We start from the raw sequence: 23357 nt of genomic DNA, 5'->3' as shown, positions 1-23357 counted from the left end.
ATGAATACACAATGTATAAATGTGTAATTTGTAAAAATGACAACATGGAGGGGGTAAAGGCACAGAGATTTGTTTTTTTTTTTCCAATACTACTGAAACTATATTGATTTTAATTCAAACTCAATATTTTTGAAGGTGTTAATTGTAATCTCCAGTGAACCACTAGGAAAAATTCTATAAAATAAAAATACCAATATAAATCCAATAAGGAAACTAAATACATTTGGAGAAAAAATCAACTAATCACAAAAGAAGGCAATTATGGAGAAATTAAGGAATCAAAAATATTTAAGTATTATAGAAAACAAATAACAAAATGTCGGAAATAAGTCTTTTCTTAATAGTAATTGCATTCATGAAAATGGATTAAATAGATTAAACTTTACTATTAAAATACAGAGAGTGTTAGAATGGATAAAAATACATGATTCAATTATATGCTGTCTATAAGAGACTCATTTAAGATCCACGGTATTTTGAAAACAAAAGGATGAAAAATATAATCCATGAAAATAGTAACCAAATGAGAGCTGGGATAGCTAAACTAATATAACACAAAATAGACTTTTAGTTGATGTATATTACAAGTAACAATACTTAACATCTTCATAAAAGGGCCATTCCATCAAGAAGATATCAAAATCATATACATACCCAAAATACAACCTCAAAAATACAGGAATTATAAACTGACAAAAGTTAAAGTAAGAAATACACAGTTTTTCATAAGAGTTTGAGAATTCACTCTATCTTCACTTTCAAGAATGTAAAAAGAGCTTAAAAAAAAAAAAAGATCAGTAATGAAAAAGATTTAAACAGCACTAGAACAATCTAGGCCTAACAGACTTATATAGTACACACCACCCAATAGCAGGAGAAAGCACATTTGTTTCTTGTTGACATTGAACATTATTCATGATAGATCATATGTCAAGCTATATAAAAAATTTCAATAGAATTAAAAGACAGAAATCATACCAAGTATCCTTGGTATCTGACTTAATGGAGTGAAACTAGAAACAAATAACAGAAAGAAACCTAGGAAGTCCATGTAAATGTAGATTTTAAACAACATGCTCAAAAAAAACTCAGTGAATCAAGGCTGTAATTATAGAAGAAATTAGAAAATACTTTGAAATTAATGAAAATGAAAACACAGTATATCAGAATTTATGGGATACAGCAAAAGTAATGCTCGCAGGACAATTTATAGCCATAAATGCTAACATCAAAAAAGAAGTTCCCAAATCCAGTAACCTAATTCTATACCTCACAGAACTAAAAAAGAATGAATGTGCTAAAGCTAGGAAAAGAAAGGAAATAATAAAGATTAGTGCAGAGATGAATGCAGTCAAGAATTTAAAAAAACAATAAATAGTATTTTCAACTGATATTATACTTATTGGTGAAGTCCAAAATTTTTCAACCTAAGATCAGGAACAATACAAGTGCTAGCTCTTCTCACTTTTATTCAACATTGGAAATCTCGTATATTGCTGGTGGGAATGTAAAATGGTTAGTCGCTTTGAAAAACAGTTTGATGCTTCCTCAAAAAGTTAATCCTAGATTACCATGTGACAGAGCAGTTCCACTCTGAGATATGTACAGAAAAGATTTCAGAACAGGTGTTCAAACAAATCTTACATACAAATGTTCATATCATCACTATTCACCATAGCCAAAAGAAGCAGACAACCTCAAATTTTTCAGCAGAAATCTTTAAAAATAGTTCTGTAAGAGGCCTGCGTTACCTTGATCCCCAAACCAGACAGACCTCACCAAAAAGAAGCATTACAGACCAATATCCCTGACGAACGTGGGTTCCAAAATTCTCAGCCACATACTAGCCAGTAGGATCCAACAGTGCATTAAAAGGATTATTCACCAGCATCAAGTGGGATTTATTCCTGGGCTACAAGGATAGTTCAACATTTGCAAATCAATCAACATGATACATGACATTAATAAAAGAAAGTACAAGAACCATATCCTCTCAATTGATGCAGAAAAGGCATTTGACAAAATACAGCATCCTTCTTTGATTAAAACTCTCCACAGTGTAGGGATAGAGGGAACATACTTCAATATTATAAAAGCCATCTATGAAAAGCCCACAGTGTATATCATTCTCAATGGAGAAAAACAGAGAGATTTTCCCCTAAAATCGGGAACACAACAGGGTTGCCCACCCTCCCCACTATTGTTCAACATAGTACTGGAAGTCCTAGCCTCAGCAATCAGACAACAAAAAGAAATAGAAGGCATTCAGATTGGCACGGAAGCAGTCAAACTTTGACTCCTTGGAGATGACATGAAACCTTATGTGGAAAATCCAAGACTCCACCCCCCAGGTTGCTAGAACTCATATAAGAATTAAGCAACATGGCAGGATATAAAATCAATGTGCAGAAATCTGCACACTAACAATGAGCCAAAAGAAAGAGAAATTAAGGAATCGATCCCATTTACAACTGCACTGAAAAATCATAAAATACATAGGAATAAACCTAATTAAAGAGATAAAGGATCTGTACTCTAAAAACTACAGAACACATATGAAAGAAATTGAGGAAGACACAAAGAAATGGAAACACACTCCATGCTCATGGATTAGAAGAAAATGCTATGCTGTCTATGCTATGTCTGTCTATGCTACCCAGAGCAATCTACACATTCTGTGCAATCCCTATCAAAATACCACAACATTTTTCACAGAGCTGGAACAAATAATACTAAAATTTGTATGGAACCAGAAAAGACCCTGAATAGCTAAAGGAATGTTGAAAAAGAAAACCAAAGCTGGGGGTTTCACACTGCCTGACTTCAAGCTCTATTACAAAGCTGTGATCATCAAGACAGCATGGTGCTGGCACAAAAACAAATATGCAGATCAGTGGAACAGAATAGAGATCCCAGAAATGGCCCTCAACTCTATGGTGAACTAATCTTCAACAAAGCAGGAAAGAATATCCAATGCAAAAATGATAGTCTCTTCAATAAATGGTGCTGGGAAAGTTCGACAGCCACATGTGGAAGAATGACTCTGGACCATTATCTTACACCATACACAAAGATAAACTCAAAATGGGTGAAAGACCTCAGTGTGTGACAAAAATCCATCAAAATCCAAGAGGAGTGGGGCGCCTGGGTGGCTCAGTGGGTTAAAGCCTCTGCCTTCGGCTCAGGTCATGATCCCAGGGTCCTGGGATCGAGCCCCGCATCGGGCTCTCTGCTCCGCGGAGAACCTGCTTCCTCCTGTCTCCCTGCCTGCCTCTCTGCCTCCTTGTGATCTCTGTCTGTCAAATAAATAAATAAAATCTTAAAAAAAAAAGTCCAAGAGGAGAACAAAGGCAGCTACTTCTTTGACATCAGCTGCAGCAACTTCTTGGTGGACGTGTCTCTAAAGGTAAGGGAAACAAAAGTGAAAATGAACTTTTGGGACTTTATTAATATCAAAAGCTTCTGCACAGCAAAGGAAACAGTCAACAAAACTAAAAGGCAACCTACAGAATGGGAGAAGATAATTGCAAATAACATATCAGATAAAGGGCTAATATCAAAGATCTATAGAAAACTTATCAAACTCAACACCCAAAAACCAAATAATCCAGTCAAGAAATGAGCAGAAGACATGAACAGACATTTCCGCAAAGAAGACATCCAAATGGCCAAGAGACACATGAAAAAGTGCTCAACATCATTCAACCATCAGGGAAATACAAGTCAAAAACACAATGAGATATTACTTCATACCAGTCAGAATGGCTAAAATTAACAAGAGAGGAAATAACAAATGTTGGCAAGGATGTGGAGAAAAGGGAACCCTCTTACACTGTTGGTGGGAATGCAAGCTGGTACAGCTATTCTGGAAAACAGTATGAGGTTCCTGAAAAAGTTAAAAATAGAGTTGCCCTGTGGCAGAGCAATTACACTACTAGGTATTTATCCCAAAGAGACAAATGTATTGATCTGAAGAGACACGTCCACCCCAATGTTCATAACAGCAATGTCCACAATAGCCAAACTGTGGAAAGAGCTGAGATGTCCATTGACAGATGAATGGATACACACATGGGCACGCGTGCACACACACACACACACACACATTGGAATATTATTCAGCAGTCAGAAGGAATGATTACTTACCATTTACATGAACATGGATGGAACTGGAAGGTATTATGCTGAGTGAAATAAGACAGAGAAAGACAATTATCATGTGGTTTCACTCATATGTGGAATATAAAAAACAGTGCAGAGGACCATAAGAGAAGGGAGGGAAAACTTATTGGGAAGTCTCAGAGAGGGAGAAAAACCATGAGAAACTCTTTAACTATAGGAAACAAACAGGGTTGCTGGAGGTGTGGTTGGTGGGGGATAGGGTTTGGGTGATGGGCATTAAGGACGGTATGTGGTGTGATGAGCACTGGGTGTAATACGCAACTGATGCACTATTGAACACTACGTGTGAAACTAATGATGTACTGTATGTTGACTAATTGAATTTAAGTAAAACATTTTTTTAGTAGACTAATGTATAAATAAGGGGTGGTATAGCGATACAATGGAATATTAGTCAGCCATAAAAAGTAATAAAATTTTGATAGATGCTGTAATGTGGATAAACTTCTAAACCACCGTGCTAAGTTAAAGAAACCAAATACAAAAGGTTACCTGTTGCATGATTCCATTTATATGAATTATCTATAACAGGTAAATCATAGAGATGGGAAGGACATTGATTCTTGCCAGAGGCTGGTAGAAAGAAGGAGAGGGGAGAGATTGTTTAATAAATAAGAGGCTTACTTAGTAGCACATATACTAAAATTGGAATGATACAAAGATTAGCATGGCCCCTCTGCAAGGATGACACACAAATTCATGAAGCATTCCCTATATTAAAAAAAAATGAGAGGCAGTTCTTCTAAGGTAATAAACATATTTTGGCACTAGCTGGTGATGATAGTCACAACATTGAGTGTAGTAAATGCCATTGAAGTTTACACTTTCAAATGGTTAATTTTGTGTTATGGGACTTTTGCCTCAATTAAAAAAAAGTAAGAATTAGGGGCACTTGGGTGGCTCAGTCATCTAAGCATCTGCCTTCAGCTCAGGTCATGATCCCAGGATGCTGGAATCAAGTCCCATGTCAGGCTCCCTGCTCATCAGGGAGTCTTTTTTCCTCTCCCTCTGCTCCTCCTCCTGTTCCTGTTGCTTCTCTCTCTCAAATAAAGAAAATAAAATAAAATAAAATAAAAATAATTTTGCTGGTCCAAAAATTAATTAAATTTTAGAAAAAATACACAAAATGGATTCAATTATGTGCAACAATTTTTATTATTTTCTTTATTAGTTTCAGAAGTAGAATTTAGTGATTCATCAATTGCATATACACCCACTGCACTATGTATAAAGTGCTCTTGCCTCCTCCAGCAACCCTCATGTTTTTATTATTTTTTTTTATGGTGTGAATGTTTCTTTTATTTATTTATTTATTTATTTATTAGATTTTATTTATTTATTTGACAGAGAGAAATCACAAGGGAGGCAGGCAGAGAGAGAGGAAGGGAAGCAGGCTCTCCGCTGAGCGGAGAGCCCGATGTGGGACTTGATCCCAGGACCCTGAGATCATGACCTGAGCTGAAGGCAGTGGCTTAACCCACTGAACCACCCAGGCGCCCCTTATTTTAATTTTTGTGTATAGTTGACACAATGTTAATTAGTTTCAAGTGTGCAACATACCGATTCAACCTTTTTTTAGTTTTCAAACAAGCAAGAAAAGAATATTAGATTATTTAACAAAAATATTTAAAAATGGGGACACCTGGGTGGCTCAGTTGGTTAAGCAACTGCCTTCGGCTCGGGTCATGATCCTGGAGTCCCCAGATCGAGTCCCACATTGGGCTCCCTGCTCGTGGGGAGTCTTCTTCTCCCTTTGATCCCTCCCCTCTCATTCTCTCTCTCTCTCTCAAATATATAAATAAAATCTTTTTAAAAATATTTAAAAATGAAATTGAAACTAATGGAGAAAAGATGATGAATATTTCCTTGTCCTCATAATAAACAAGTTTTTCTAAATAAATTGTGGAACAACAATGAAATAAATAGTATGCAGTCATCAGAAATATTAAACTATAGTCAAATATATAGGAAACAATGTCATATAGCTAAAGCAGCATGCAATATTTTATGACTAATTTTATAAAAATTTAAATATCATTAGAGTGTTCTGTTATAGCTAAGAAGAGTAAATTAATATGGATTATTTTATAATATGATTTTTGGAATGTATAAACTTCATTTAATTTGTAATGCTTCTTTAATAAGAAAAAATAATAACTTAATAAAAATATCACTACCTCCTTTGATGTTGATACTGTTTTTCTGATAACCTTTATCAGAGGAATAATGCTTCTTTTTAAATATGATGAAACTTAACAACAATTTTTTAAAACATTTTTAAAGATATTTATTTATTTATTATTTGAGAGAGAGAACATGCACAAGTACATGAAGAATGGGCTGGGAGAGGAAGAGCAGAGGGAAAGGGAGAAGCAGACTCTCTGCTAAGTGAGCTTGACACAGGGCTGGATACCAGTACCCTGAGATAGAAGACCTGGCCCCAAGGTAGATGCTTAACACAGATGCCCCTAGAAAAATTCTTTAGGAAAAAAAAATAACATTTTAATTTGGATATTTTGCTTAAAATGTTATTAATTTCATATCTGGGGGTGTCTGGGTGGCTCAGTGGGTTGAACCTCTGCCTTCAGCTCAGGTCATGGTCCCAGGGTCCTGGGATTGAGCCCTGCATAGGGCTCTCTGCTCAGCAGGGGGCCTGCTTCCCCCTCCTCCTCTGCCTGCCTCTCTTCCTACTTGTGATCTCTCTCTCTGTGTCAAATAAATAAATAAAATCTTTAAAAAAAATTTCAAATCTGAAAAAGTGTTTTTGGTCCTTGGATTTTATGTGGTACCCCAAACTCCTAAACTAAAGTTAGAGAAATAGCTCTCAAATTATTCTCAATTAAACCCCCTTTTTCTGATAGCAACACTATCTAGGGAAGACCAATTCATTTTCTTAAAAAACAAAAACAGGGACTCCTGGGTGGCTCAGTTGGTTAAGTGGCTGCCTTTGGCTAAAGTCATGATCCCAGCGTCCTGGGCTAATCAGGGAGCCTGCTTCTCCCTCTGCCTCTACCTACCACTCTGTCTGGCTGTCCTCTCTCTCTCTCTCTCTCTCTCTAAGAAATAAATAAATAAATAAAATCTTAAAAACAAAACAAAACAGAAACAAAAACAAAAAAACTTCTTTAATATCCTCTCAAATATTTTTAGGTCATTTGTAACAAATTTTGAGTTTCTGTTAATTTACCATGAAATGTAAAGCCCATTACCTATTAGAATTTTGCTATATTATTTTCTTGTATAGTAGCATTAGCATGTATAGTAAGTTCTACCATAAACATTTAAAATTTAATGTGAGAGGATCACCTAAAATTTGTTTTAATAACTTTAAACTTTAAGTATAGTAGTTCTTTATTAATTGATGGCTTCTTTCCCTTTATATAGGAGCAGAACTTCTTCCGCACAAGACCAGAAGGAAGACTGGAGTATTGCTACACCAGTGAAAGAGGTTAAAACAGAAGAGAGAGGTAAAGTTGTACCTCATACTTAAATAAATGAAGTTATATTTAAAAGCTCAATGACTTTTCATTTAACATATTTTTAATTTTTACAATAATCATTTTTAAGAGTTTTATAATTCTTGTGAATATCTAATAGAGGAAAGAGGCTTCTATATCATTTAATTAAACAACAAAATTCAACAAATATTTAATATAATGTATACTGGTCTAGGTCCTGAGTATATAATGATCCCTCTCTACCTCCCAAGAAGTTAACTGTGATTCAGTGCTGTCTAGTCGTGGTTTCTGGGATAATCAAAGTGTTCCCTGTTTCTACCATCTGGTAGCCATATATAATATCTGCTTGAAATGTAGCTAGGAAGACTGAGAATTTAATTTTTCAGTTTAATTTTAACACTTTTTAAATGTAAATAATCACATGGGATTCATGACTACTACACTGGACATGGAAGCTCTACTATATTTATATTTTGTATGCAATATTTATATATGTATAAATTAAGATTAATACATGTGCTTTATATATTATATATATACATTATACATGTATAATGTGTATATATATTGCATATATATAGTTTTCAAAGCTGTCATAGTGAGGCTCTGTTTTTACTGTTTCCTTTTCACTATTAATATCTACACTGAAGAAAAAATCTTATTCGTTACTTCTTAATTTTTTACATGACAAATGCTAGGAGAAGATTAATATGTTAATGGACATAATAACAGTTAAATTAACTGTAGTTATGTTATTGTAAACTCATACGTGTGATCCCAAAGTGCAAGACAGTATCAGGTTTACAAGATTTATTGTAATTAAATGTTTGTGCTAAAAAAATTATAGGTGGTTACTCACCTACTCAATATGAAATAGTAAAACTAATTGAGATGATATTTTAGAAAGAAATTGAGAGATTCAATACAATGAATTGGAGGCATCTGAAGTTATAAACACAACATCTATTTTAGAATGCTATCATAACAACAATACAGAAGATCGTATACAAACATGATGGATGTCTTTGGTAAAACATACTTTTATCGCATCAGAAGTAATTTAAGTGGCATTAATTTAATTAAACATTTCAGACTCTCTTTATAGAAACTGAATAGATCATAAGTTGGCCGGAGAACACAGTGTTCACTGTGTATATTGTTATGAAAAAAACATTTAAGGATGTAAAATGTTCAGGATGTGGTAGATTCTGGGAAAAGAAGACATAGACCAAATAAAGAGAGGCCAAATCAAGGGCCAGTCCGTAAACAATAATTTTTATGCATTACAATAGAGAGACCTGTTTCTCAAGAATTCTTTTCAGGCAGCATGCTGAATTTCTTTGATAGGCTTACTAGGTTAGAAATAGAAACTGTGACTACTGAGCTTGCACTTATAACCAATATGTAATATCTTCTAGCAGAAAATTATTGCTTTATTGTCCAAATCAAAACAAAACAAAGCAGAGGTCTATTAGTTGCCTTTGTTTTGAACCTGTTTTACTGTTTTTCTTCTAGACTCAGCTCTCTGAGGCTTTGCCTTTCTTGACACTTTGTGTTTGTTTATGTCTTCTTGTCATGTCACATTTTGGCAAAAGTCACTGCTTACAAGTATAAATCTCACCAGAGTGGAACCCATATCCATCTTCCTTACTGATCTATCTCTAGGGAGAGAGTGTATTGCCCAGAACATAACAGGCTCTCTGCATGTTTCTAGTATAAATAGGTGAATGAATATCCATGTTAATCATTTTGTTAACATTAAACCATATCTTTTCAGAGCTGTGAACCAGTAATCACAAATTTCTCTCATTACAGGAGTCAATTTGTGTTATAACTAAATAAATGGAATTTGGAAACAATGAATTCCTGGCAGGGCTAACTAGGGATGTTATTATCTGATAAGAATATAAAGTATCACGTTTCTAGGAACCATCTGAGGATTTTCAGTATTTATCTGATGTAATCATTATGATTTGCTTTTGTCATAGAATGAAAGGAAATACGAGCATAATTTAAAAATAAAGTTCTATAATATAGCTTATGAAAAAAACATTTTTAGATAAAATATACAAGGAGATATTGCTTGAGATTCCTCTATTCTAACTGTTTTACAAAATGTTCACTTCAAAATCTGTCTTCAAAGGTTATAATTACACTTGATCTTAGCCAAAAGGCCGAGAAGCGATCAAAGGTTATAATTAATGTTATGATTCTATTATAATAAAACTCTTTAAAAGGCTAATTCATTTTTCTAAAATTCTCTTATTAAACATGAATATTAAAAAGGAAAATGATACCATTAGTACCTATGTTCCCACCACCTAGTTTATAGGCTGATTCATTAACAAATGTAAATATATATTTCTATTTTAAGATGAAAAGTGTCCAGAATTAAAGCAGGAAATGGAAACATTGCTCTCAGAGGCCATTCATCTCATTAAAAGTCTAGAAACTGACCGTGCAGAAGCTGAAGAAGCTTTAAAACAACAAAAATCAAGAAAGAAAAAGATTCACATGAAAATTGATTCTTGGTCAATCTGGAGACTTCAAGAAATTCCATTAGCTGTGCAGAGAGGTAATAATAAGAATTTTTTCATATTGCCATTTCTTTTGTTTGAGAGGCATGAATAATCAATTGAAGCTTTGAAAAAAGTCAACTCTGACCATATTGTTTTGCATCCAGTGTACTTTTGATAAATGCTATTAATGATAATGCTGATAACATTTATATAGCTGGGACTGCAGTGAGTAAACCTGGACCTTCTGTAGTTTGGTGTTTGTTGATAATTACATAGTATTTATGGTACCTGTGGGACATTTAAACTTTGGCACATATTTCCTATGATGACTACATTATTTGAGTACTAGAAACTTAGAAATTTAAGTGATTTCCAATTGATGTCATTAACCAAATCTTTAAATCTAGGAAAATAAAAGAGTTTTAAAATGATATTTTAGCAACATGCATCTGCTTTTGAGAATCAGTAGTAGATCTTATTGAGAACTTCTAGCAGACAATAAAGCTGGAGATGTTTCAAAAGGAAACACTAGGTTTTTTAGACTACAGAATAAGAGACCTATGGTAAAGTATTAAACAGTCTAAAGGTATTGGATTTTTTATTCTACAAACACTGCCTATTAAGCATGCCTACTACATGATTCTACTGAGGCTAGACTTTGTTTATAAAGAACTTTTAATTCAGTTAGAAATTTTAATTCTGGATTCACATGATTTATAAACGGTTATATTAGGGTGCTTATAAACCTATCATTTAAACTAAGACACTTTTGAGAGGAAAAGGGAGGCTGTTTTACCCTGAGACATTAGATTATTTGTCAAACTGAACACTTACATATACCTTTGTTATATGTCTTCTAAAACTAAAGTTTCTAAGTAGAGTGTGCACATTTTAGGGAGTTGCAAGAAAACATTAGAAGTTTTATATTTATAAACTTTATTATTTTTATTTTCTTTCTTGGTTATTGGGGTTTTAATTTTGCTATTATTGTACCTGACAAAATAGAGTTTCCCAGTGGTTCCTCGATTCTGTTATTTCAATAAAATAAATTAACTGTAGGTTCAGTGACTGTTTTCTCCTTTTAAATTAATACTGAGCTCACAGACTGAACTCACCCTTTGTTCACTCCCTTCTGAAGCAGAACTCAAGAAGCAGGAAATTGCCCAGAGCCTAGCCTGGATGATTTTAATTCTTACTCTGTCTATGCTCTTTGTTGCCCTTTACTAAAGACTTAATTCTAAAAATTATGCAAAAAGTGCTCTAAACTCAGGTAAGAGTAGGCCTTTTCTACCCACACTTTAAAGTATGCATTTTACAAAACATTTGGTTTCTATAGCTATTTATAAAAATAAATAATTCAGGCTTGGAGTGAGTTTGTTCTGAATCACAAGGTTTTTGAATAGAATTTATGATGTGCACACTCTACTAATACAAGAACATAAGTGTATAATTGATAAATACATACTTATATACATATTGGTGTTAGAGGCAACCAAAGGTACAATAGGTCAGAATAGGCATCCTGGGAAATTCTGGAACCCAGTAGATTCTTGAGCAGATTCACATTCACATTCACAAGGAGTCATCTGGAGTTTTTTTAAAAAAAGATTTATGTGTTTATTTGAGAGAGAGAGAGAGCATGAGAGGGGCAGAAGGAGCTGGAGAGAGAATCAGACTCCACGCCGAATGGAGCCCAAGGCAGAGCTGGATCTTACAACGCTGAGACCACAACCTGAACTGAAACCAAGAGTCAGACACTTAACCAACTGTGCCACCCAGATAGCCTTGCAATTTTTTAAAACATTGGGGAAGCCTTTCCTTGTCAGTGGTAGTAGAATAGTCGGTGGTAGCTGGTTTTATTTAATATTTTGATAATAATTTTCTATATAATCTCATATGGCCTTTATAAGAGTAGATATTATAGTTTGTGGTTTGTATGAATTTCTACTTAAGGAATTGCCAAAATAAAATGAAATAAAGATACATACATGCACATTTTCCATGCCTTATAAATGCATTTTCAGTGATGGAATACATTCTTGCCATTGGTGATAATTTATTGCTTGAGCTGTCTTTTATTTAAAGATCTATTTAAAGATCTTTAGGGACCTTTGGTGGCTCAGTCAGGTAAGCATCTGCCTTCAGCTCAGGTCATGATCCCAAGGTCCTGGGATCGAGCCCCGTATCAAGCCCTGCATTGGGCTCCCTGCTCATCAGGAAGCCTGGGTCTCCCTCTCCCACTCCCCCTACTTATGTTCTCTCTCTTGCTGTCTCTCTCTGTCAAATAAATGAAATCTTTTAAAAAAAATCTATTTAAAGATCTTTTAAAAAATTGTTAAAGATCTACTTACAAAACTGAAATTTATTTTCATCTGCTTTATTTTAAGTAGGTCACACATGCAATGAAATTTAAATTCATTTTTACTATATAGTTTTTAGGTGACTTCTGTTTGTAAAATATTCCTGAAAAGTTGTGTGCTTTCAGGAATATATTGCCTTTACATTGATACATTTAGGATATAATTTCTAAATTTTAGAAATTTTTTTACAGGTTACAGAAGTATATATTCTTAAAGATTTTAGATTCTCAAAGCCTCTAGCTTATGTGACAAGAAAAATGCTTAATTTCCTTAGCAGCCTTAATATTAAGTATGATGTTTATAGAATTTTTTAATAATTTTTGTAAAAAAGTTATAATTAATGAAAATATTAAGGAAATTCCATTTTTTCTTAGATATCTTGTGGTCAGTCCTCCAGATCCATCCATCCCCCTAACCAGCCCACTCACACTTGTATCTTCTGTTTTGTGATCCATGAGTCTGATTGATAATGGACTGCATCAAACATATCTTTTGTAATCTGTCTTCCTGCTGGTTCAACCACTGGGAATTAGTGGCAAGAGACCATGGAAGATAATGGAAAAGTGTGAGGGTGGGGTTTTATACCCTTGACTACTTTCCTTTCTACTTGGCCACTGCATTCCCCTCTCCCCCACTGGCACCCAACATGCAGCCAATAATCTAGCAAATGTCTTTTTATTTTTCCTCTCAAAAAAGATAATCAGAAAGAATTAAGTTTTTCATCAGAAATTGGGTGTTACATAAGCTTAAAAGATATAGAATTAGATATGCACAGCTGTGTTTCCTTACAAAATAAGAGTATGTACATTTCCCAATCCCACCTCCCCCCAGCAACCTCCAGTTTGTTTTGTGAGATTAAGAGTCATTTATGGTTTGTCTCCCTCCCAATCCCATCTTGTTTCATTTATTCTTCTCCTATCCCCCTACCCCCCCATGTTGCTTCTCCATGTCCTCATATCAGGGAGATCATATGATAGTTGTCTTTCTCCGATTGACTTATTTCACTAAGCATGATACGCTCTAGTTCCATCCACGTCGTTGCAAATGGCAAGATTTCATTTCTTTTGATGGCTGCATAGTATTCCATTGTGTATATATACCACATCTTCTTTATCCATTCATCTGTTGATGGACATCTAGGTTCTTTCCATAGTCTGGCTATTGTAGACATTGCTGCTATAAACATTCGGGTACACGTGCCCCTTCGGATCACTATGTTTGTATCTTTAGGGTAAATACCCAGTAGTGCAATTGCTGGGTCATAGGGTAGTTCTATTTTCAACATTTTGAGGAACCTCCATGCTGTTTTCCAGAGTGGTTGGAGCGGGCTATGGACATTGGGGAGGGGAGGCGAACCATAAGAGACTATGGACTCTGAAAAACAACCTGAGGGTTTTGAAGGGTCAGGGGTGGGAGGTTGGGGGAACAGGTGGTGGGTAATGGGGAGGGCACGTTTTGCATGGAGCACTGGGTGTTGTGCAAAAAGAATGAATACTGTTACGCTGAAAAAATAAATAAAATGGAAAAAAAATAAAAATAAAAACACCATCTCTCTGGAAAAAAAAAAAAAAAGAGTATGTACATTTATTATACCCAAGCAGCATCTGAAGGCCCAAATAAACTAATGACTCAGATTTCCCTGGTACTCTTCATTGTACCTGCTTCTTTAGATTCCCTGTCCTTCCCTTAACCTACATTCATGGGTCGGTCCATGGGTACTTCCCAATGACTGATTACCTAATGAAAGAGAAAAAAAAAAATCGCAGACTGGTTTATGTACTGGTTTATGTATTTGAATGGTATGTTGACATAATTCGAGGAGGTGCTGTTTTACAATCTCAATATGGGAAGGGTGAAAACAGATTACCTTGAAGAAGTAAAGTCCTGGGATGCAAATGGGAAGTAGCAAAAAGGATAGCATAATCGGAGTTGGAAAAAACGTGAATGTTGAGCCTGAGAAAGGGAGTCTAGGAGAGTGTTCTGGGAATCTTTCGGAGAGGATGGAGTGTGAAGACAGTTGTGTCCCATAGAAATGCTCACAAGGTTCTTCTACTATGGAAGAAGACCTTAGCAACAACCCAATGTTAAATCTTCTAATTTTGGTTTGCATTTAGTCATGTGAATTAATGTTATTTACTATAATAATGTTTTGTAACAAATCACCTTGGAACTCAGTGGCTTACAACAATAAGTGTTTTTTAATATAAGCTATCCTATTTGTAATAATTTTCAATTGATTTTTTGTGTTTTGATATATAATTGTATCAACAGAAAATAGTAATTATTTTTTCCTTTTCCTTTCTGATACTTATAACTCCTATTGCATCATTTTACTTCTAGATAATTTTAGAAGGCCTCTACTCTTGCAGTTTTTCTCATTTTGTAGTTCATAGAATAGTTATACATAACCCAGTATATAGATTTGGTTGTAATAGGCAGGATTCATACTAGAATAATTTTTAGCTTATAAAACATATATTTTAATCCCTTTGATGATAAATGATAAAAGCAATATATTTTATAATGCACTACTGAGATAACTTATATTAAATTTAGTAAGCTTCATGGATAAATAATTTCTGAATCCAAGCTATTTCATTTGTCTTTATTATCAAATAAAGGTTTCTTTCTGGAGTTCTTGTTTTAAAATCAGATTTTCTCTTGTTATTATTGTATGTCTAGAACATGAGGCCTATTTGGGCGATATTGTAGAATTACAATGGCATCTTGAAGATAAAGCTTATCAACTGAAACATTTTGAGGAACAACAGGCAAAATTAGAAGAAGTTAATGCAAAGCTTCAAGCAGACATAGACTACATGAATAAATTTGGTCCTCTAATTAACTCAAAACAGAACCAAGAACATGAAGCTCTGAAAGAATTTCAAACAAAAAAATTTGAGGTAAATGAATAAACGAATGGATATGCATTTTATAGATTTTTACTTAGTTGTACAAAATATTTTAGCTATAAGAAGTTAATATCTTCAAATGTTTCATTTTCACTGAAAAATAACCTACTATTAATTTACTAAAGGAACTATTAAACTACACATAATATAATCAATTGATATTCATTTAAACTGTGTCATCTTCTGTTTAATACTTAGGAGTATTAATAGTCAACCTGCTAATAGAATTTTGGAGATTTAAAACAACATGATAATTTTTGAAGTTGTAAATCAAACTGGGAGAGAATGCAAGAAGAATATATTAGTCAGTTTTATTGTTGATGGAAATAAACTATAAAATCTTTTCAATGATTAATTAACATTTAACTCTCCTATTGTGGGATTTTTTTATAGAAAAATAAATTATTTATACCTGCCACTGAATGAGCAAATTTAACTCATATTTGTTTTTTATTATTTTAAAGTAAATATAGTTGTTAAGTGTGTCCTATATTCTCAACGATTCCATTTTCCTTCCTCACTCCCCAAAGATAACCTTATCAGGTTTCAAGGTGAATTTTGTATATATATATATATATATATACATACATACATATATATATATTTAAGCACAATGCATTTTTTTTGTTTTTGTTTTTCAAATAGTATCAACCATTATAAAAGTTTCTGCAAATTGTTTTTTTTTAATCTGACATTGTTTTAGAGGTCAAGCTACTCTTCATTCATTTTACTTGCTGTTTTGGATTTGACACCAAAAATAAAGCTAACAAAAGCATAAATAAACAAGTGGGGAAACATCAGTCTAAAAATCTTCTGCATGACGAGAGGAACCATCAACAAAATGAAAGACAATATACTGAATGGGAGAAAATATTTGCAAATCATATATCTGATAAGGGGTTAATATCTGAAATAAAGAACTTCATACAACTCAACACCAAAATAAAACAACATGACTTAAAAAAGGCTGAAGATCTCAATAGGTTATTTTTTCCAAAGAAGACATACAGATAACCAACAAGTACATGAAAAGGTTGTCAATATCACTAATCATCAGGGAATGCAAATCAAAACCACAGTGAGAGATCATCTCATACTTGTCAGAATGGCTATTATCAAAAAGACAAGAAGTAAAAAGTGTTGGCAAAAATGTAGAGATAAAGGAACCCTTGTATGCTGGATATGTAAATTGGCACAACCACTGTGGAAAACAGAATGGAGGTTTCTCAGAAAATTAAAATGGAACTGTCGTATGACTCAGCAGTTCCACTTCTGGATATTTATTAGAAGAAAAAACACAAACTGAAAAGATGTGTGCACCCACATGTTCATTGCTGCATTATTTACCATAGCCAAGATATTGAAACAACCTAAGTGTCCATCAATGGATGAATGGATAAAGAAGATGTGGTGTGGGGGTATGTGTGTGAGTGTGTGTGTGTATATATATATATTAGTGATATGTATAATACACACTATATGTGTATATGTATTAGTGATATGTATAATTATATATATATATATATATATACACACACACACATACATACACACACATAATGGAATATTACTCACTTAAAAAGAGAGTGAAATCTTGCCATTTGCAACAACAGGGATGGACCTTGAGGACATTATGTTAAGTGAAGTAAGTTAGACACAGGAACACAAATACCATGTGATCTCACTTATACGTGGAATCAAAAGAAAAAAACAATCAAAAATGGATGGAACAGATTGGTGGTTCCTGATGCAGGTTTTAGAAGATGACTGGAAAGGGAGTAAAAAAGTACAGTGTTCTATTTATAAAATACATAAGTCATGGAGATTTAATGTACAACATGTTGATTATAGTTAGTACTATTGTATTATATATTCGAAAGTTGCTAAGACAGTACATCTTAAAAGTTCTCATCACAAGAAAAAAATTCTAGCTATGTATGGCAATGGATGTTAACTAGACTCACTGTGGTGATAATTTCACAATATATAGAAATATTGAATCATTATGTTTTATACCTGAAATTATTGTATATTAATTGTACCTCAATAAAAAAATGAAAACCTTTTATGTGCCAAAGGACACTATCAATATCTGATAAAAAGTTAATATCCAAAATATGTACAGAACTTACATAACACCAAAATGTAAGTAATACAATTAAAAGATTGGCAGAGGACCTGAAAATATATTTTTCTAAAGAAGAAAAGATACCTGAAAATATGGTTAACATCTCTAAACATCAGGGAAGTGTAAACCAAAACCACAATGAGATATCACCTTACACCTTTCAGAATAGCTAGAACCAACAAGACAAAAAGTAGCAAGTGTTGGCAAGGATATGGAAAAAAAGAAAGAACCCTCATGCACTGTTGTGGGAATGTAAGCTGGTGCAGCCACGGCGGAAAACAGTATGGAGGTTCCTTGGAAAATTAAAAATAGAAATGCCATATGATCCAGTAATTCCACTACTGGGGTTTTACCCCAATTAAACAAACCACTAATTTGAAAAGATATTTGTACCCCTTTTTTATTGCAGCATTTTTACAAAAGCCAAGATATGGAAAAAACATCAGTGTCCATCGACAGGTGAATGGATAAAGATGTGGTGTATATATATATATATACAATAGAATATTACTCAGCCATAAAATATGACAAAATCTTACCATTTGTGCAAACATGGATGGACCTCTAGAGGATATAATGAAATAAATCAATCAGCAACAAATACTATATGATTTCACTTATGTGTAGAATCTGAAAAACAAAAATTAGGTATAGACCTATAAATACAGAGAACAAAATGATGTTTGCCAGGGGAGGAAGTGGACAGATAGGCAAATGGATGAAGAGGAATGGGAGGTACAAGCTTCCAGTTATGGAATAAATAAGCCACTGGGATAAAAGGTACAGCATAACAAGGGCACCTGGATGGCCCCGTCAGTTAAGTGTCCGACTCTTGATTTTAGCTCAGGTGGTGATCTCAGGTTTGTGAGATTGAGCGCCAGGTCAAGCGCCACACTCAGTGCAGAGTCTGCTTGAGATTCTCTCTTCCTCTCCCTCTGCCCATCCCATGCTTGCTTTCTCTCTCTAAGATAAATAACTTTTTTTTTTTTAAAGGTACAGATTAGGCAATATAGTCAATGATACTGTATTAGTGTTATATGGTGACAGAGGGTAGCTACACTTGGGGTGAGCACAGTGTAATGTATGGGATTTGTTGAATCACTGTCTTGCACTTCTGAAACTAATTTTTGGGTCAACTGTGTCAATGAAAAAAAGTATAAAAGATACTATCAGAAAAGTAAAAAATATGTACCTATAGAATGAGAGAAAATATTGCAAATTATACATTTCAGAAGGGTATGGTACCTAGAATATATAAAGAACTTTTTAAATTCAACAACTCGAGACAAACAACTGAGTTAAAAATGGGCAAAGGACTTGAATAGATATATCTCCAAACACATACAAATAGGCAACAAACATTTTTTTTTTTTTTTGGTTTGTGAAAAGACAATTTTATTTATTATGGTCAAAGGTGGCCATTGTCTGATGTGTTTATTTATAAAACTTTCAAGAAGAGCATTAATATCAAATATTATACTAATGCAAAACTAGAATCTGGTTTTCTTTTAAAATAAATACATAATTTTGGACTATTGATCTGCCCTTAAAAGAAGCTATTAAAGATATACTTTCCTTATGTCATCTGCCTAGATTACAGAGATTCTTTGTCTTACTAAAATAACTCTCTATGCTTTATATTTATTTTATTATATCCTTGATTATTTAAGCAAATAGAAGTTCCTCACTTAGGAAAGACTATGGTTCTTTAAAAATCATATTACTTTAAAAATATTTTATTGTCACTTTGGTTAAACTGGCAATGAAGTATTATTGCACAGCAACCCATGATCCTATATTAATCAAGTGTTCAAATCTCCCAACAACTTTTGATATTTAGGCAACAAACATTTAACAAGATAGATGCTCAACATCATTAGTCATTAGGGAAATGCAAACCAAAACTACAGTGAGATACCACTTATAGCCATTAGGATGGGAATAAATATAAAACAGAAAATAACAAGTTTTAGTGTCTATGTGAAGAAATTGGAACTGTGGCACCTTGCTGGTGAGAATGTAAAATGGTTGCAGATGCTGTGGAAAAGATGCTTGCATTTCTTCAAAGAGTTTAACACAGAATACCATATGCTCTAGGAATTATACTCTGAGGTATATACTCCAAAGAACTGAAAACTGATAACCAAGAAACAAAAGCAAATGTTGTACATAAATGTTCATGGCAGCAGTGTTTGTATTAGCCCAAGGTGGAAACAACCCGATGTCCGTCACCTGATTAATGACTAAATAAAATGTGATATATCTATACCATAGGAAGGAATTTTAAAAAATGAAATACTGTTATATGTCACAACATAAATCAACTTTGAGACATTATGATAAATAAGAAGCTAAAAATAAAAGATCACATCTTGGGGCACCTGGGTGGCTCAGTGGGTTAAGCCTCTGCCTTTGGCTTAGGTAATGATCTCAGGGTCCTGGGATTGAGCCCTGCTTTGGGCTCTTTGCTCAGCAGGGAGCCTGCTTCCCTCTCTCTCTCTCTCTGCTGTTCTGCCTACTTGTGATCTCTCTCTGTCAAATAAATACATCTTTTTAAAAAAAATCACATTCTGTATAATTTCATTTATATGAAATATCCAGAACAGATAAATCCATAAAACAAAACAGATTAGTGATTGCTAGGGGCCAGAGGAACTATAGTGTAATGTTTTATTTATAGTCCTTTATCGTATAACTTTATTTTATTTTTATTTTATTTTATTCTGCTGTCTTTACTCAGTTTTGAGGTCCTTGCTAGAGATATGCTAAAATAACTGCTTAAAGGACTGAAGGCCTCTAGTCAGTGGGCTTGAGCCCGAGTACATATCTTGCAAATTGCAGATAATTGCAAATCGAGCTCCAAGGTTCTATGTTGCCTCCAAATTCTGTAAGCAGCCCAGCCTCATAACACCACAGAGCCACAAGAGTATTATCCACATCAATTGCAGTATCAATGGCGGAAGTATATAACAGTGCCACACAAACCCAGCTCAAGAGCTTGCCTTGGAGATGAATTTGTCTCATATGATGTAACCTGGTTCCCAACATGGAGACCATTACCCCAGCAATGCCCACAGGTTACCTCTTCTAAAGGCACTGAGAAGTTGGACATGGTCTATTTGATATTAGGAATTCTCTTACGTTCTCTTTGCCTAGCTCATCATTCTGGTGTGTTCCTTGCTCTCTACTAAAATGTATACGCCTACGCTCCTATGCCTGAAGGATAATCTTGTAGAGGTTACTATACCTGTGCTATTCAAAAAATTAATGAAAATTATTGCTTTTTTTAGGAGGCAATTGCTTTATTTCAGTCTACCAATTGACCCAGGGGGAGAGGACTGTTCACTCCCTACTGCTTTGTATCCTTCCCTCGGGATTTCCAGCAGGAGGTCCAGACTACAGCCACCTCTTCTATAGGTTGACAGAGAATGGAGAAATGGAGAGGGAAGGGAGAATGTTTATGATATTTGACAATTAATAAAAACAATAAAAATGGAATATTTTGGACCCTTTCATTAAGATAATTATTCCTAATAGGATTACAGTTGATATCAATTATTTTTTTCATCTGTGTTTTCTGGTTTTTCTACAGTAAAATATTTCAACAATAAAAACAATAAAAAGTAACAATTCTTTTGTAGGTTAAAAAATGAATATTTTATTTTGCTCATGTCACCTGGAATATTGAACTTTTTTCTTTAATACCTTTTATGCATCCCTCGTATTGATGCTTTTCAGGCTAATGGAAACCTAAAAATTTACTGTGCTAAATAGAATAATATGGGAAGAAAATCGATGTAAAGGACATTTTCTTTAGATCAAAACTACCTAAATTTACGTCTTATCTCTGATTTTCCTCTTGCCCAATTCTTTTAATTACCCATTAAGTTCATGTATTAACAAAAATAGTTTTCATTTCTAGGCAATGGAATTATACAAACAAACTCATGAAGAACTTGAAGAAGCTATAGAAAATGTTGAAAATGCCAAATTGAATGTTAAACAAATTAGACAAAATATGGAGCAAGACATTCATAATGATGAAACAACCATAGAAGCCTACAAGTAAGTATTTTTCACTAACACTTCTTATAGCATTTAGAACAAAAATATTGATTAAAATGTAATTTATATTCCTGTATAAAAATTCAGATAAAGAATCTCAATAACCTATATTTATCTTATGACCAAGTTTATATATAAATTAAGATTTATGTCTTTTACATATGTAATACACATATTTATAGATTCCTAAAGTACTGTTTTTCTGTCATTTTATTTATAGGTTTTTTAAAATTTTAATTCCAGTATTGTTAAGACACAGTATTATATTATTTTCAGGTGTACAGTATAGTGATTTAACAGTTCTGTACATTACTTAGTGCTCATCATGATAAATGTACTCTTTAATCCTGAGTACATGATAAATGTACTTTTAATCCTCTATTTCACCCATCTCCCCCCACCTAATATCCCCTCTGGTAACCATTAGTTCTCTGTAGTTACTAGTCTATTTCTTAATTTGTCTATTTGCTCTCCCCCCCGACTTTGCTTACTTGTTTTGTTTCTTAAATTCTACATATGAGTGAAATCAAGTGTTATTCGTCTTTGACTAACTTATTTTGCATAGCATGATACTCTGAACTCTAGCCATGTTGTTGCAAATGGCAAGATTTCATTCCCTTTTGTGGCTGAATAATATTCCATTCTATATGTACACTGTATCTTCTTTATCCATTGATAAATCAGTGGATAATTGGGCTACTTCCATAACTTGGCTACTATGTATAATGTATCAATAAACATAGGGGTGCATGTATCCTCTTGAATTAGTGTTTTCATATTTTGGGGGTAAATAACCCAGTAGTACAATTACTGGATCATAGGATAGTTCTATTTTTAACTTTCTGAGGAACCTCTGTACTATTTTCATGGTGGCTCCACCAGTTTGCATTCCTACCAAGAGTGCACAAAGGTTTCTTTTTCTCCATATTCTTGCCAACACCTGTTGTTTCTTGTGTTTTTGATTTTAGTCATTCTGACAGGTATGAGGTGATATCCCATTGTAGTTTTGATTTTCATTTCCTTGATGATGAGTGATGTTGAGCATCTTTTCATGTGTCTGTTGGCCATCTGGATGTCTTCTTTGGAGAAATGTCTATTGGTGTCTTCTGCCCATTTTTTAATTGGATTATTTATTTTTTGGGTGTTGAGTTCTGTCAATTCTTCATATATTTTGCATATTAACCCTTTGTCAGATATGTCATTTGCAAACATCTTCTCCCATTCAACAGATTACCCTTTAGTTTTTTTTTATTATTTCCTTCACTGTGCAGAAGCTTTTTGTTTTGATGTAGTCTCAATATAGTTTATTTTGTTTTTATTTCCCTTACCTCAGGAGACCTATCTAGATGAATGTTGCTATGGCCAGTGTCAGAGAAATTACTGCTTGAGCTCTCTTCTAGGACTTTTATGGCTTCAGGTCTTACATTTAGGTCTTTGATCCATTTTGAATTTATTATTGTGTATGGTGTAAGAAAGTCATCCAGTTTCATTCTTTTGCATGTAGCTGGCCAGTTTTTCTACCACCATTTGTTGAAGAGACTTTTTTGTCCCCATTGTATATTCCTTCCTCCTTTGTCAAAGAATAATTGACCATATAATTGCAGATTTTTTTTTTGGTTTTCTACTTTGTTCCATTGATTTATATGTCTGTTTTTGTGCAGGACTGTACTGTTTTGATTACTACAGCTTTGTAGTATAGCTTGAAGTCCAGAATTGTGATATCTCCAACTTTG

At 33.8% G+C, this 23357-nt stretch overlaps 1 protein-coding gene and 1 non-coding gene across 2 annotated transcripts in view; both read left to right on the top strand.

Moving 5' to 3' along the window:
* Positions 1-23357, top strand: part of CCDC178 (coiled-coil domain containing 178) — a 406426-nt gene that overhangs the window by 20835 nt on the left and 362234 nt on the right. The window contains exons 5-8 of the mRNA XM_046024357.1: positions 7567-7649; positions 10015-10215; positions 15202-15422; positions 21482-21624. Of these exons, the coding sequence (XP_045880313.1) occupies positions 7567-7649; positions 10015-10215; positions 15202-15422; positions 21482-21624 (648 nt within the window). The remainder of the gene's footprint in view (positions 1-7566; positions 7650-10014; positions 10216-15201; positions 15423-21481; positions 21625-23357) is intronic.
* Positions 4799-4901, top strand: LOC123954760. Its single transcript, XR_006821136.1, has one exon. It is a non-coding gene; the product is annotated as a U6 spliceosomal RNA (small nuclear RNA).

The sequence above is a fragment of the Meles meles genome, chromosome 12 (genome assembly GCF_922984935.1).
Source record: "Meles meles chromosome 12, mMelMel3.1 paternal haplotype, whole genome shotgun sequence".
NCBI classification, from domain to species: domain Eukaryota; kingdom Metazoa; phylum Chordata; class Mammalia; order Carnivora; family Mustelidae; genus Meles; species Meles meles.
Note: the sequence above shows the minus strand (reverse complement) of the source record. Positions and strands in the feature narration are given on the sequence as shown.